Source organism: Leucoraja erinacea, chromosome 1 (genome assembly GCF_028641065.1).
Source record: "Leucoraja erinacea ecotype New England chromosome 1, Leri_hhj_1, whole genome shotgun sequence".
Taxonomy (NCBI): domain Eukaryota; kingdom Metazoa; phylum Chordata; class Chondrichthyes; order Rajiformes; family Rajidae; genus Leucoraja; species Leucoraja erinaceus.
Window position 1 is genome coordinate 9,218,395 of NC_073377.1, and position 14,151 is coordinate 9,232,545.

Genomic DNA, 14,151 nt, shown 5'->3' on the forward strand with positions numbered 1-14,151 from the left:
GCCACCAAATGGATAACCTCACATTTATCCACATTATACTGCATCTGCCAAACATTTGCCCACTCACCCAGCCTATCCAAGTCACCTTGTAGCCTCCTAGCATCCTCCTCACAGCTAACACTGCCCCCCAGCTTCGTGTCATCCGCAAACCTGGAGATGTTGCATTCAATTCCTTCGTCCAAATCATTAATATATATTGTAAATAGCTGGGGTCCCAGCACTGAGCCTTGCGGTACCCCACTAGTCACTGCCTGCCATTGTGAAAAGGACCCGTTTACTCCTACTCTTTGCTTCCTGTCTGTCAGCCAGTTCTCTATCCACATCAATACTGAACCCCCAATGCCGTGTGCTTTAAGTTTGTATACTAATCTCTCATGTGGGACCTTGTCGAAAGCCTTCTGAAAGTCCAGATATAACACATCCACTGGTTCTCCCTTATCAACTCTACTAGTTACAGTACTAATATCAGGCAAATAACTTCCAAAGAATATTTGCTATTGAGGGAGTGCGGCGTAGGTTCATGAGGTTAATTGCCGGGATGGCGGGATTGTCCTATGTTGAAAGGAGCGGCTGGGCTTGTATACACTGGAATTTAGAAGAATGAGAGGGGATCTTATTGATACATATAAGATTTTTAAGGGATTGGACATGCTAGAGGCAGAAAACATGTTCCTGATGTTGGGGGAGTCCAGGACCAGGGGCCACAGTTTAAGAATAAGGGGTAAGCCATTTAGAACGGGGTTGAGGAAAAACTTTTTCACTCAAGAGAGTTGTGAATCTACGGAATTCTCTGCCTCAGAAGGCAGTTGACGCCAATTCTCTGGATGCTTTCAAGAGAGTTAGATAGACCTCTTAAAGATATCAGAGTCAAGGGATATGGGGAGAAGGCAGGAATGGGGTACTGATTGTGGATGATCGGCCATGATCACAGTAAATGGCGGTGCTGACTCAAAGGGCCGAATGGCCTACGCCTGCACCTATTGACTATTCTACTAAGGGCGGTCAATGAAGTCTCCAATTCTGTCCTTCTGCTTGATCTTTAGACTTGCTTTTAGACTAATCGTCCCATGACCATATCCATGCTCGGTGGTTTCACCTTAATGTGAATCTAATTACTTGTTCCACTGTTCCTTTAGAGCCCTGATAATTGTGCATTTTTACACATTTTGGTTTCACCATGTAGAAATTACAAGAGTGTTTTATACATAGTCCCCCCCCCCCCCCCCCCCCCCCCCCCCCCCCCCCCCATTTTAGGCAGCATAGTGTTTGGGACACAGCAATGTCATGTAAATGAAATTAGTCATGTCTAGTATTTTGTTGCATATCCTTTGCAGGCAATGACTGCTTGAATCTGTGATTCATGGACATCAGCAGTTGCTGGGTGTCTTCTCTGGTGATGCTCTGCCAGGCCTGTATTGCAGCCATCTTTAGCTTATGCATGTTTTGGGGGCTAGTCCCCTTCAGTTTTCTCTTCAGCATATAAAAGGCATGCTCAATTGGGTTCAGATCGGGTGATTGACTTGGCCACTCAGGAATTGAGCATTTTATAGCTTTGAAAAACTCCTTTGTTGCTTTAACAGTATGTTTAGGATCATTGTCTTGCTGTAGAATGAACCGCCGGCCAATGTGTTTTGAGGCGTTTGTTTGAACTTGAGCAGATAGGATGTGTCTATACACTGCAGAATTCATTATGCTACTACCATCCGCAGTTGTATCATCAATGAAGATAAGTGAGCCAGTACTTTCAGCAGCCATACATGCCCAGGCCATAACACCCCCACCACCGTGTTTCACAGATGAGGTGGTATGCTTTGGATCTTGGGCAGTTCCTTCTCTTCTCTATACTTTGCTCTTGCCATCACTCTGATATAAGTTAATCTTCGTCTCATCTGTTCACAAGACCTTTTTCCAGAACTGCGGTTGCTCCTTTAAGTACTTCTTGGCAAACTGTAACCTGGCCATCCTATATTTGCGACTAACCAATGGTTTGCATCTTGCAGTGTAGCCTCTGTATTTCTGTTCATGAAGTCTTCTGCGGACTGTGGTCATTGACAAATCCACACCTGACTCCTGAAGAGTGTTTCTGATCTGTCGGCCAGGTGTTTGGGGATTTTTCTTTATTATAGAGAATTCATCCATCATCCTTGGCCTGCCAGTCCCTTTGTGATTAGTAACCTCACCAGTGCTCTCTTCTTAATGATGTTCCAAACAGTTGATTTTGGTAAGCCTGAGGTTTGGCTGATGTCTCTAACAGTTTTACTCTTGTTTCTCAGTCTCATAACGGCTTATTTGACTTTCATTGGCACAACTTTGGTCCTCGTGTTGATAAACAGCAATAAAAGTTTCTAAATGTGATGGAAAGACTGGAGGAAAGACTTGGTGCTGAGAGCTCTCTTGTACCTGCACTAAGGAGGCAATTAAACACATCTGAGCAATTACAAACACCTGTGAAGCCATGTGTCCCAAACATTATGGTGCCCTGAAATGGGGGGGGGGGGGGGGGGAAGACTATGTATAAACACTGCTGTAATTTCTACATGGTGAAACCAAAATGTATAAAAATGTCCTTTATTAAAATCTGACAATGTGCACTTTAACCATGTGATTTTTTCTATTAAAAATCTCAAATTGTGGAGTATAGAGGCAAATAAATAAATGATGGGTCTTTGTCCCAAACATCATGGAGAGCACTGTAGATTCTTGATAAATACAGGTGTCAGTGGTTATGGGGAGAAGGCAGGAGATTGGGGTTAAGATGGAGAGATCACCTATGGTTGAATGGTGGAGTACACTTGATGGGCAGCCTTGATTTAGCACAGGGATGGCTTTAACTAATTTTAGGCAGTACTTTCTTCAGGTGAAATCACACTCGTAACTTTCTCCGGCTCAGATCAAGGCGTTTTTCTCGTATGGACACCTCTCAAACAGCCCACTACACGCAAGCAGAGTGAGAAACGGCCACACTCAGCTCCCATTCTTCAGCTGAGGTCCGTACCCCTGCGCCAATCATCATTGCCGGCAGAGACTGCTACGTGGGGCTATTATACAGTGCTCTCCATAATGTTTGGGACAAAGATCCATCATTTATTTATTTGCCTCTGCACTCCACAATTTGAGATTTGTAATAGAAAAAAAAAATCCACATGTGGTTAAAGTGCACATTGTCAGATTTTATTAAAGGCCATTTTCATACATTTTGGTTTCACCATGTAGAAATTACAGCTGTGTTCTTTATTAAAATCTGACAATGTGCACTTTATAGACAATAGACAATATGTGCAGGAGTAGGCCACTCGGCCCTTCGAGCCAGCACCGCCAGTCAAAGTGATAGAAACATAGAAATTAGGTGCAAGAGTAGGCCATTCGGCCCTTCGAGCCTGCACCGACATTCAATATGATCATGGCTGATCATCCAACTCAGTATCCCGTACCTGCCTTCTCTCCATACCCCCCTGATCCCCTTAGCCACAAGGGCCACATCTAACTCCCTCTAAAATATAGCCAATGAACTGGCCTCAACTACCCTCTGTGGCAGAGAGTTCCAGAGATTCACCACTCTCTGTGTGAAAAAAGTTCTTCTCATCTCGGTTTTTTAAAGGATTTCCCCTTTATCCTTAAGCTGTGACCCCTTGTCCTGGACTTCCCTAACATCGGGAACAATCTTCCTGCATCTAGCCTGTCCAACCCCTTAAGAATTTTGTAAGTTTCTATAAGATCCCCTCTCAATCTTCTAAATTCTAGAGAGTATAAACCAAGTCTATCCAGTCTTTCTTCATAAGACAGTCCTGACATCCCAGGAATCAGTCTGGTGAACCGTCTCTGCACTCCCTCTATGGCAATAATGTCCTTCCTCAGATTTGGAGACCAAAACTGTACACAATACTCCAGGTGTGGTCTCACCAAGACCCTGTACAACTGCAGTAGAACCTCTCTGCTCCTATACTCAAATCCTTTTGCAATGAAAGCTAACATACCATTCGCTTTCTTTACTGCCTGCTGCATCTGCATGCCTACCTTCAATGACTGGTGTACCATGACACCCAGGTCTCGCTGCATCTCCCCCTTTCCCAATCGGCCACCATTTAGATAATAGTCTGCTTTCCTGTTTTTGCCACCAAAATGGATAACCTCACATTTATCCACATTATACTGCATCTGCCAAACATTTGCCCACTCACCCAGCCTATCCAAGTCACCCTGCAGTCTCCTAGCATCCTCCTCACAGCTAACACTGCCCCCCAGCTTAGTGTCATCCGCAAACTTGGAGATATTGCCTTCAATTCCCTAATCCAGATCATTAATATATATTGTAAATAGCTGGGGTCCCAGTACTGAGCCTTGGGGTACCCCACTAGTCACTGCCTGCCATTGTGAAAAGGACCCGTTTACTCCTACTCTTTGCTTCCTGTTTGCCAGCCAGTTCTCTATCCACATCAATACTGAACCCCCAATGCCTTGTGCTTTAAGTTTGTATACTAATCTCTTATGTGGGACCTTGTCGAAAGCCTTCTGGAAGTCCAGATACACCACATCCACTGGTTCTCCCCTATCAACGCTACTAGTTACATCCTCGAAAAATTCTATAAGATTCGTCAGACATGATTTACCTTTCGTAAATCCATGCTGATTTTGTCCAATGATTTCACCACTTTCCAAATGTGCTGCTATCCCATCTTTAATAACTGACTCTAGCAGTTTCCCCACTACCGATGTTAGACTAACTGGTCTGTAATTCCCCATTTTCTCTCTCCCTCCCTTCTTAAAAAGTGGGGTTACGTTTGCTACCCGCCAATCTTCAGGAACTACTCCAGAATCTAAAGAGTTTTGAAAGATTATTACTAATGCATCCACTATTTCTGGAGCTACTTCCTTAAGTACTCTGGGATGCAGCCTATCTGGCCCTGGGGATTTATCGGCCTTTAATCCATTCAGTTTACCCAACACCACTTCCCGGCTAACCTGGATTTCACTCAATTCCTCCAACTCCTTTGACCCGCGGTCCCCTGCTATTTCCGGCAAATTATGTATGTCTTCCTTAGTGAAGACGGAACCAAAGTAGTTATTCAATTGGTCCGCCATATCCTTGTTCCCCATGATCAACTCACCTGTTTCTGACTGCAAGGGACCTACATTTGTTTTAACTAATCTCTTTCTTTTCACATATCTATAAAAACTTTTGCAGTCAGTTTTTATGTTCCCTGCCAGTTTTCTTTCATAATCTATTTTTCCTTTCCTAATTAAGCCCTTTGTCCTCCTCTGCTGGTCTTTGAATTTCTCCCAGTCCTCCGGTATGCTGCTTTTTCTGGCTAATTTGTACGCATCATCCTTCGCTTTGATACTATCCCTGATTTCCCTTGTTATCCATGGATGTACTACCTTCCCTGATTTATTCTTTTGCCAAACTGGGATGAACAATTTTTGTAGTTCATCCATGCAGTCTTTAAATGTCTTCCATTGCATATCCACCGTCAACCCTTTTAGAATTAATTGCCAGTCAATCTTGGCCAATTCACGTCTCATACCCTCAAAGTTACCTTTCTTTAAGTTCAGAACCATTGTTTCTGAATTAACAATGTCACTCTCCATCCTAATGAAGAACTCAACCATATTATGGTCACTCTTGCCCAAGGGGGCACGTACAACAAGATTGCTAACTAACCCTTCCTCATTACTCAATACCCAGTCTAAAATAGCCTGCTCTCTCGTTGGTTCCTCTACATGTTGATTTAGATAACTATCCCGCATACATTCCAAGAAATCCTCTTCCTCAGCACCCCTGCCAATTTGATTCACCCAATCTATATGTAGATTGAAGTCACCCATTATAACCGTTTTGCCTTTGTCGCACGCATTTCTAATTTCCTGTTTGATACCATCTCCAACTTCACTACTACTGTTCGGTGGCCTGTACACAACACCCACCAGCGTTTTCTGCCCCTTAGTGTTTCGCAGCTCTACCCATACCGATTCCACATCCTCCAAACTAATGTCCTTCCTTTCCATTGCATTAATCCCCTCTCTAATCAGTAACACTACCCCACCTCCTTTTCCTTTCTGTCTATCCCTCCTGAATATTGAATATCCCTGGATGTTCAGCTCCCAGCCTTGGTCACCCTGGAGCCATGTCTCTGTGATCCCAACTATATCATAGTCATTAATAGCTATCTGCACATTCAACTCATCCACCTTATTCCGAATGCTCCTTGCATTGAGACACAAAGCCTTCAGGCTTGTTTTTACAACACTCTTACCCCTTATACAATTATGTTGAAAAGTGGCCCTTTTTGATTTTTGCCCTGGTTTTGTCTGCCTGCCACTTTTACTTTTCACCTTGCTACCTATTTCTTCTACCCTCATTTTACACCCTTCGGTCTCTACGCTCACACATTTAAGAAACCCTTTCCCTTTAACTCCATCCTCCACTGTCCCATTCAACACCCCACCCCCCTTATTCAGTTTAAAGCCACCCGTGTAGCAGTGGCAAACCTGCCTGCCAGAATGCTGGTCCCACACCTGTACCCCTTTTGTACAGTTCCCCCTTACCCCAAAACAGATCCCAGTGATCTAAGAATCTAAATCCCTGCCCCGTGCACCAGTTCCTCAGCCACACGTTCAGGTCCCGTATCTCCCTGTTCCTGCTCTCACCAGCACGGGGAACTGGAAGCAAACCGGAGATAACAACCCTGGAGGTCCTGCTTTTCAACATTTTTCCGAGCTCTCTAAAGTCACGCTGCAGAATATTCATCCCCTTCTTTCCGACATCGTTTGTGCCGACATGCACTACCACTTCCGGATGTTCGCCCTTGAGGATTTTCTGCACTCTGTCCGTGCCATCCTGGATCCTGGCACCGGGAAGGCAGCACACCATCCTCGCATCCCGTCTGTTGCCGCAGAAACCCCTGTCCGTACCTCTCACGGTGGAGTCTCCCACTACAATGGCCTTGCCTGCCTTAGGCCTTTTTGGTTTTGGCTCAACAGCCCTATTCGCATCACAGGCCAGTCCGCCGCTCACGTCTTCTGTCCCAACAGCTTCTAAGCGGATGAACCTGTTCACAAGAGGTACATCACCCGGGGACGTTGGCATTCCATGCTTCCCTCCCTTTCTCACTGTCTCCCACCTTCTCTCTTCCAGTACCTTAGGTGTAACAATCGTACTGTAGGACTTGTCGAGGAACGACTCCGTTTCTCGTACGAACCGGAGGTCATCCACTTGCTTCTCCAGTTCCCCAACACGGCCCTTCAGGAGTTCTACCTGGATGCATTTTTCGCATTTGTAGCAGCCAGAGGCACCAGCAGTGTCCTTGACCTCCCACATACTGCAAGCATCACACTGAATCAGCTTGCCTGACATCTCCTTCTTTGGTCTCTACCTCTCAAGCGTATTGCGTGGTCTCCTCTCCTCTCCTCAGCCTCCTCGCCAAAGACTCACACTTTACTCACAGGGCACTTCCCTCACTAGGCCGCTCACTCACTGCCGCTCGCAAAGAGCTGTCCTGCTTAAATTGACTGATAAATTGCCTGATTTACCAATTTACACAGCAAATTCCTCAGTTTTCAACTGTTTTCACCCCTCTCCTCCCACTTGGGCTAGAGCCAATCAGTCGTATCTCTTGCTAATCTGTTGCTGCTGCTGTTGTTCCTCCCAAATCTACAGCAGTACTACAGTGATCATGGCTGATCACCCACAATCAGTACTCCGATCCTGCCTTCTCCCCATATCCCCCGACTCCGCTATCTTTTAGCCCTATCTAGCTCACCCTTGAAAGTATCCAGAGAACCGCCTCTGAGGCAGAGAATTCAAGACTCACAACTCCAACATCAGGAGCATGTTTCCTGCCTATAGCCTGTCCAAACCCTTAATAATCTTATGTTTCAATAAGATCCCCTCATCCTTCTAAATTCCAGAATATACAAGCCCAACTGCTCCATTCTCTCAGCATATGACAGTCCCGCCATCCTGGGAATTAACCTTGTGAACCTACGCTGCACTCCCTCAATAGCAAGAATGTCCTTCCTCAAATTTGGAGACCAAAACTGCACACAATACTCCAGGTGTCATCTCAGTAAAGCCCTGTACAACTGCAGAAGGACCTCTTTGCTCCTTTACTCAACTCCTCTTGTTATGAAGGCAAACATGCCATTCGCTTTCTTCAGAGCCTGCTGTACCTGCATGCTTGCTTTCATTGGCTGATGAACAATGACCCCCAGATTCCGTTGTACTTCCCCTTTTCCTAACTTGACACCATTTAGATAATAATCTGCCTTCCTGTTTTTGCTACCAATGTGGATAACATCACATTTGTCCACATTAAACTGCATCTGCTATGCATCTACCCACTCACCCCACCTGTCCAAGTCGCCCTGCATTGTCATGGCATCCTCCTCACAGTTCACACTGCCACCCAGCTTTGTCATCTGTGATTAACCACATGTGATATTTTCTATTACAAATCTCAAATTGTGGAGTACAGAGGCAAATAAATAAATTATTGGTCTTTATCCCAAATATTATGGAGGGAACTGTATATCTCGACTTCTTGACCCTTATACTCAATGCCCCGACCTGTCAAAGCAAGCACACCATATGCCTTCTTCACCACTCCCTATTTGGGTTGCCACTTTCAAGGAGTTATGGTCTTAGACCCTAAGATCCTTCAAAAAATCAATGCTGTTCAGGGACTTGCCATAATAATAATAATAATAACAACAACAACAACAACAATAAATTTTATTGTCATTGCACATAAGTGCAACGAGATATGGGTATGCAGCTTCCATTCGACATCATAACTTAAGTAACTAATTGTATTAATGCCATGAATTGTATATATAATTAAGTTGTTTTTAGCTTGATGCAATCTCTGCACTTTTCTTTTAGCAGTTTGTAATCTTCAATCTTTTGGGCTGTGGTTTAGTCAGCATATTGTGAACTTACTGTTTTCAGAATTGTTTGCTACCTTCAATATTAGAGTTGGTTTATTATTGTCACGTGTATCTAGATACTGTGCAAAACCTTGCAAGGTCTTGTATCAGGCGCTTTCCCTGGTGACTAGTTAAGATTGGTGTGGTCCTTCACAATACCCTTCTGCAGAACCTTTGTGGCACAAACACAGCCCCTCACATAGTGATGTGTGAATCTGCCCATGTTACTGAGAGTAGTTTCAGCAAGAGATCCTTCTTACTGTTGCCGTTTTGGCTGGGAAGTTTAATCGGCATGGTGGGGCAGTGGTGGACTTGTCGCCTTCCAGCACGGGAGAGCCGGGTTCGATCCTGACTGTGCGTTCTGTATGAATGGAGTTTGTACTTTCTCCCAGTGACCTGCATGGGTTTTTTCCTCTTAGTGCTCTGGTCTGCTCTCATACTCCAAAGGCGTACAGGTTTGTAGGCTAATGGGCTTTGGGAAAATTGTAAATTGGCCCTAGTCTGTGTAGGATAGCGTTAGTGTGCGGAGGTTGCTGGTCGGTGCGGACTTGGTGGGCTGAAGGGCCTGGTTCCGCGCTGTATCTCTAAACTAAACTAAATTCCCAATTCTGTGCTAACTGGACAAACTAAAAGCCAAGTCCACCGATACCCTCAGCATGGTTCAGATGGCTGGCTTTATTACTGTTGGGTCTAGGCCACAATTTCCCATGAATGGTAGATGATCACCACCACAAATGACATAGCAGGCGACCAGCAGTCACATAGAGAAACTCCAGTAGTAAATAGCACCCGATAAAAGGATGTAGCTTTAGAAAGGAGATGAGGAGGAATTTGTTTAGTCAGAGGTTGGTGATGATGTGGAATTCATTGCCACAGACGGCTGTGGAGTCAATGGAGATTGGCAGATTTTTGATTAGTAAGGGTGTCAGGGGTTATGGGGAGAAGGCTGGAGAATGGGGTTGAAAAGGAAAGATAGATCAGCCATGATTGAATGGTGGAGTAGATATGATAGGCCGAATGGCCTGATTCTGCTCCTATCACATGAATTTATAACATGAACATCTACAGAGGTCCCACATTGTAGAGCAACACTTCCATGGACCACCCCTGGGCCTGCACGGTAGTGGAGAAGTAGAGTTGCCACCTTAGTGCCAGAGACCCAGATTCGATTCTGACTGGGTCAAATGGCTTAATTCTGCTGCAATAATTTATGAATCTATAAATGTCAATGATCTCAGGGACGTTCCTTACCTCTGGACTGTGTTTGTCCCGACTCATTAGCTCCAGCACCTCCTCCACAAGGTCCTGCTTGTTACCATGACCAAGCCGCTTAATGTCTGTGTGGGAAAAATAAGGAGACTTAGAAACAATTTATTTGTCGTTGTTTACGACCCAAAATATTTTACAACCAATGAAATAGAAACATAGAAAATAGGTGCAGGAGTAGGCCATTCGGCCCTTCGAGCCTGCACCGCCATTCAATATGATCATGGCTGATCATCCAACTCAGTATCCTGTACCTGCCTTCTCTCCATACCCCTTGATCCCTTTAGCCACATCTAACTCCCTCTTAAATACAGCCAATGAACTGGCCTCAACTACCTTCTGTGGTTTTAAACTGGGAAATGGGAAACAAAACAGCTAATTTGTACACAGCAAGCTCCTAGAAACAGCCATAGGGTAACGAGCAGACTATCTGCTTCACAGATGTTGAACGAGCAGTGATAATTGGAGAGGATTCTTCAAAAGGTCGATGTGAGATCTTGCATACTCAGTGAAGGCAGCAAAATGTGTCCATTGGGGCATTGAGTTTAAGAGTCTGGAAGTCATGATGCAGCTTCACAGGACTTTGGTTAGGCTGCATTTGAAGTATTGTATGTAGTTCTGGTCGCCCCATTGCAGGAAGGAGGTGGAGGCTTTGGAGAGGATGCGCAAGAGGTACCAGAATACTGCCTGGATTGGAGGTACTGGCTACAAGAAGAGTTTGGACAGTCTTGGACCATTTTCTCAGGAACGCCAAAGATTACGAGGAGCCATGATAGAGGTGTATAAAACAGAGGCATAGACGGGGTAGACAGAACCTTTTCCAGGGTGAAAATCTCAAAAAAACAAGTCAATGAAATGACACAAGGGCACAGTTTTACAGTGAGAGGGCACAGTTTAAAAGGAAATGTGCAAGACGTTTTTTTTGTTAAAACAATGGGTGGTGAGTGCCTGGAACGTGTTGCAAATGGTGGTGGGGTACAATAGCGACATTTATGAGGCTTTTAGATTGGCACATAGATATGAATGAAATTGAGAGGTGGATATTTGCAGGCAGAGGAGATTAGTTTATCTTAGCATTGTGTTCAGTTTGGACATTGTTGCCTGAATAGCTTGCTGTACTATTTGATGGTCAGACACAAAATGCTGGAGTAACTCATAGGATGAAGGACCTGTCCCTGTACTGTCTGCTCTATCTTCAAAAGGCATTATACTAGACTGTTGTGCTCGTGTCTCCCAACGGTGACTTGAACCAACAGCCTCTTGACTTGGTGCAAGTGCCGTGCACTCCACCGGAGCCAGCACATGGTCAACAAAAGATAGATTACAGTCTGAACCCAAGAGGAGGAGCCTTCGTTCCCCCCAGAAGCCAGCGATCAGCCCGCCTGCACCAACCTTTCCAGATGCTTGGAACCAGCTGTAGCTGGTTTTCAGTGTCCAAAGCCTGCAGCAGATCCCTCACACCTTGCACATTGGGATAGTAAACCTGAAAACAAAATGTTTGCACTTTAATGATTGAATAATACTTTATTATCACATTCAAATTGTCAGTGATTTTTGTCGTCTTGCATACCACACATAAAGTATGCCTTTCAGATGCTTGTAAACACATCTCCAAAGATTAGTAAATTGGATGGCAGAGAAGGCATGAATGGCCTACTGCTTCTAATGATGGTCCAGGAATTGCTGGTTTCAAGACCAGCTCTCACTATAAAATAAAATAAAAATCCCCACCTTCTTCAGAACTAGCAGCCTGTAATTCAGCCAGCTATTGATTTTGAGTTAGACACGGGGAAACAGCTGGTGGTGGTTTACAAAAAACCCCTAAAGTGCTGGAGTTAGGGTCCCAACCCAAAACGTTGCCTATCCATGTCCTCCAGAAGTGTAGCCTGACCCGCTGAGTTCTTCCAGTACTTTGTGTATTGATTTTGAGTTGTTACAATGACGAACAGACGTACCGATGGAATGAGGTTCTTGTACCACTTGAGAACTACATCGATGCTCTCCATCATACACACAATGTTGAAGAACCTCCCACTGGCGAGAAAACAAAATAAATTCAGCATTAATGTTCGCTGGAGTGAACTGGAAAGTAGACAGGTAATACTAAGCATGTATTGACCCCAGAGTTGGAGAAGCATCCAGTGCTGGTCACCTTATTACAAGAGGTTATCATTAAAAAGGAGAGCGAGATAGAAGAGATTTGCAAGCACTGCACCAGAAGCTAGATCCATGATTGAAAAGCGGAGTCGTCTCGATGGGCCGAATGGCCAAATTACGTTCCTATAACATGAACATGCTTTGAATGGAGAGTCAAAGCCGTGCAGACGGAAGAATAAGTTTGAAAAAAATAAATAAATCATATTTTCGGTACAGACATCATGGGCCGTTCCTGTGCTGTACTTTTCCGTGCTCGGTTTTATTTTATACACCTCACATTCATCTCTACAGCCATCAGGCTATTAAACACTGCACACATATATATATATACACACACACATATATATATATACATATATATCCACACACACATATATATACATATATATATATACATATATATACACATACATATACACATATATAAATATATATATATATATATATATATACATATATACACACATATATATATATATATATATACACACACATATATATATATATATACACACACACATATATATATACACACACACATATATATATACACACATATATATATATATACACACATATATACACACATATATATATATACACACACATATGTATGTACATATATATATTGTGTGAGTGTGTGTACACTAGTAAATATGTGTCTATACACAGTTCCCTCCATAATGTTTGGGACAAAGACCCTTCATATCTATTGTCTATTTATTTATTTGCCTGTACTCCACAATTTGAGATTTATAATAGAAAAAAAAGTCAGATTCTAATAAAGGCCATTTTTATACATTTTGCTTTCACCATGTAGAAATTACAGCAGTGTTTATACAGAGTCCCCCCATTTCAGGGCGCCATAATGTTTGGGACACGTGGCTTCACAGGTGTTTGTAATTGCTCAGCTGTGTTTAATTGCCTCCTTAATGCAGGTATAAGAGAGCTCTCAGCACCTAGTCTTTCCTCCAGTCTTCCCATCGCCTTTGGAAACTTTTATTGCTGTTTATCAACACGAGGACCAAAGTTGTGTCAATGAAAATCAAAAAGCCATTATGACACTGAGAAACAAGAATAAAACTGTTAAAGACATCAGCCAAACTAGGCTTACCAAAATCAACTGTTTGGAACATCATTAAGAAGAAAGAGAGCACTGGTGAGCTGACTAATCGCAAAGGGACTGGCAGGCCAAGGAAGACCTCCACAGCTGATGACAGAAGAATTCCCTCTATCATAAAGAGAAATCCCCAAACACCTGTCCGACAGATCAGAAACACTCTTCAGGAGTCAGGTGTGGATTTGTCAATGACCACTGTCTGCAAAAGACTTCATGAACAGAAATACAGAGGCTACACTGCAAGATGCAAACCACTGGTTAGCCTCAAAAATAGGATGGCCAGGTTACAGTTTGCTAAGAAGTACTTAAAGGAGCAACCACAGTTCTGGAAAAAGGTCTTGTGGACAGATGAGACGAAGATTACCGTATTTTCGGCAATGAAGACCCTATTTTTTTACCCTAAAATAAGGCCCGAAAAATTACCTGCGTCTTCGAGGCCAAAGGCTAGGATGTTCATAGGCCTATAGCAGGTAAGTCAAACTCATTTTAGGCCACGGGCAAAATGTGGCAATATGCCTTTGCTGATCGGATGCGGCCCGTGAGTTTGGCACACCTGGCCTATAGGAAGCGTTTCAGTACTATACGGCAATCCAATCAGAAGCGACATGCATTAGTGCGGGGATTTTCGGCACTTCAAAATTCTTGGTCTAGGTAGGAGCTGTGTAAATTCTGTTTAAGCTGTTTAA

General features: G+C 43.8%; 1 protein-coding gene and 1 non-coding gene across 3 annotated transcripts in view; both read right to left on the minus strand.

The window, feature by feature from the left end:
• ptcd3 (pentatricopeptide repeat domain 3) overlaps nt 1-14,151 on the minus strand; it is a 354,967-nt gene that overhangs the window by 304,314 nt on the left and 36,502 nt on the right. For both annotated transcript variants that reach the window (XM_055649765.1, XM_055649683.1), the window contains exons 18-20: nt 12,144-12,222; nt 11,581-11,671; nt 10,174-10,259 (exon numbers count right to left, since the gene is read on the minus strand). In XM_055649765.1, the coding sequence (XP_055505740.1) occupies nt 10,174-10,259; nt 11,581-11,671; nt 12,144-12,222 (256 nt within the window). The remainder of the gene's footprint in view (nt 1-10,173; nt 10,260-11,580; nt 11,672-12,143; nt 12,223-14,151) is intronic.
• Nucleotides 2,882-3,019, minus strand: LOC129704883 (small nucleolar RNA SNORD94). The gene has a single exon (XR_008724812.1). It is a non-coding gene; the product is annotated as a small nucleolar RNA SNORD94 (small nucleolar RNA).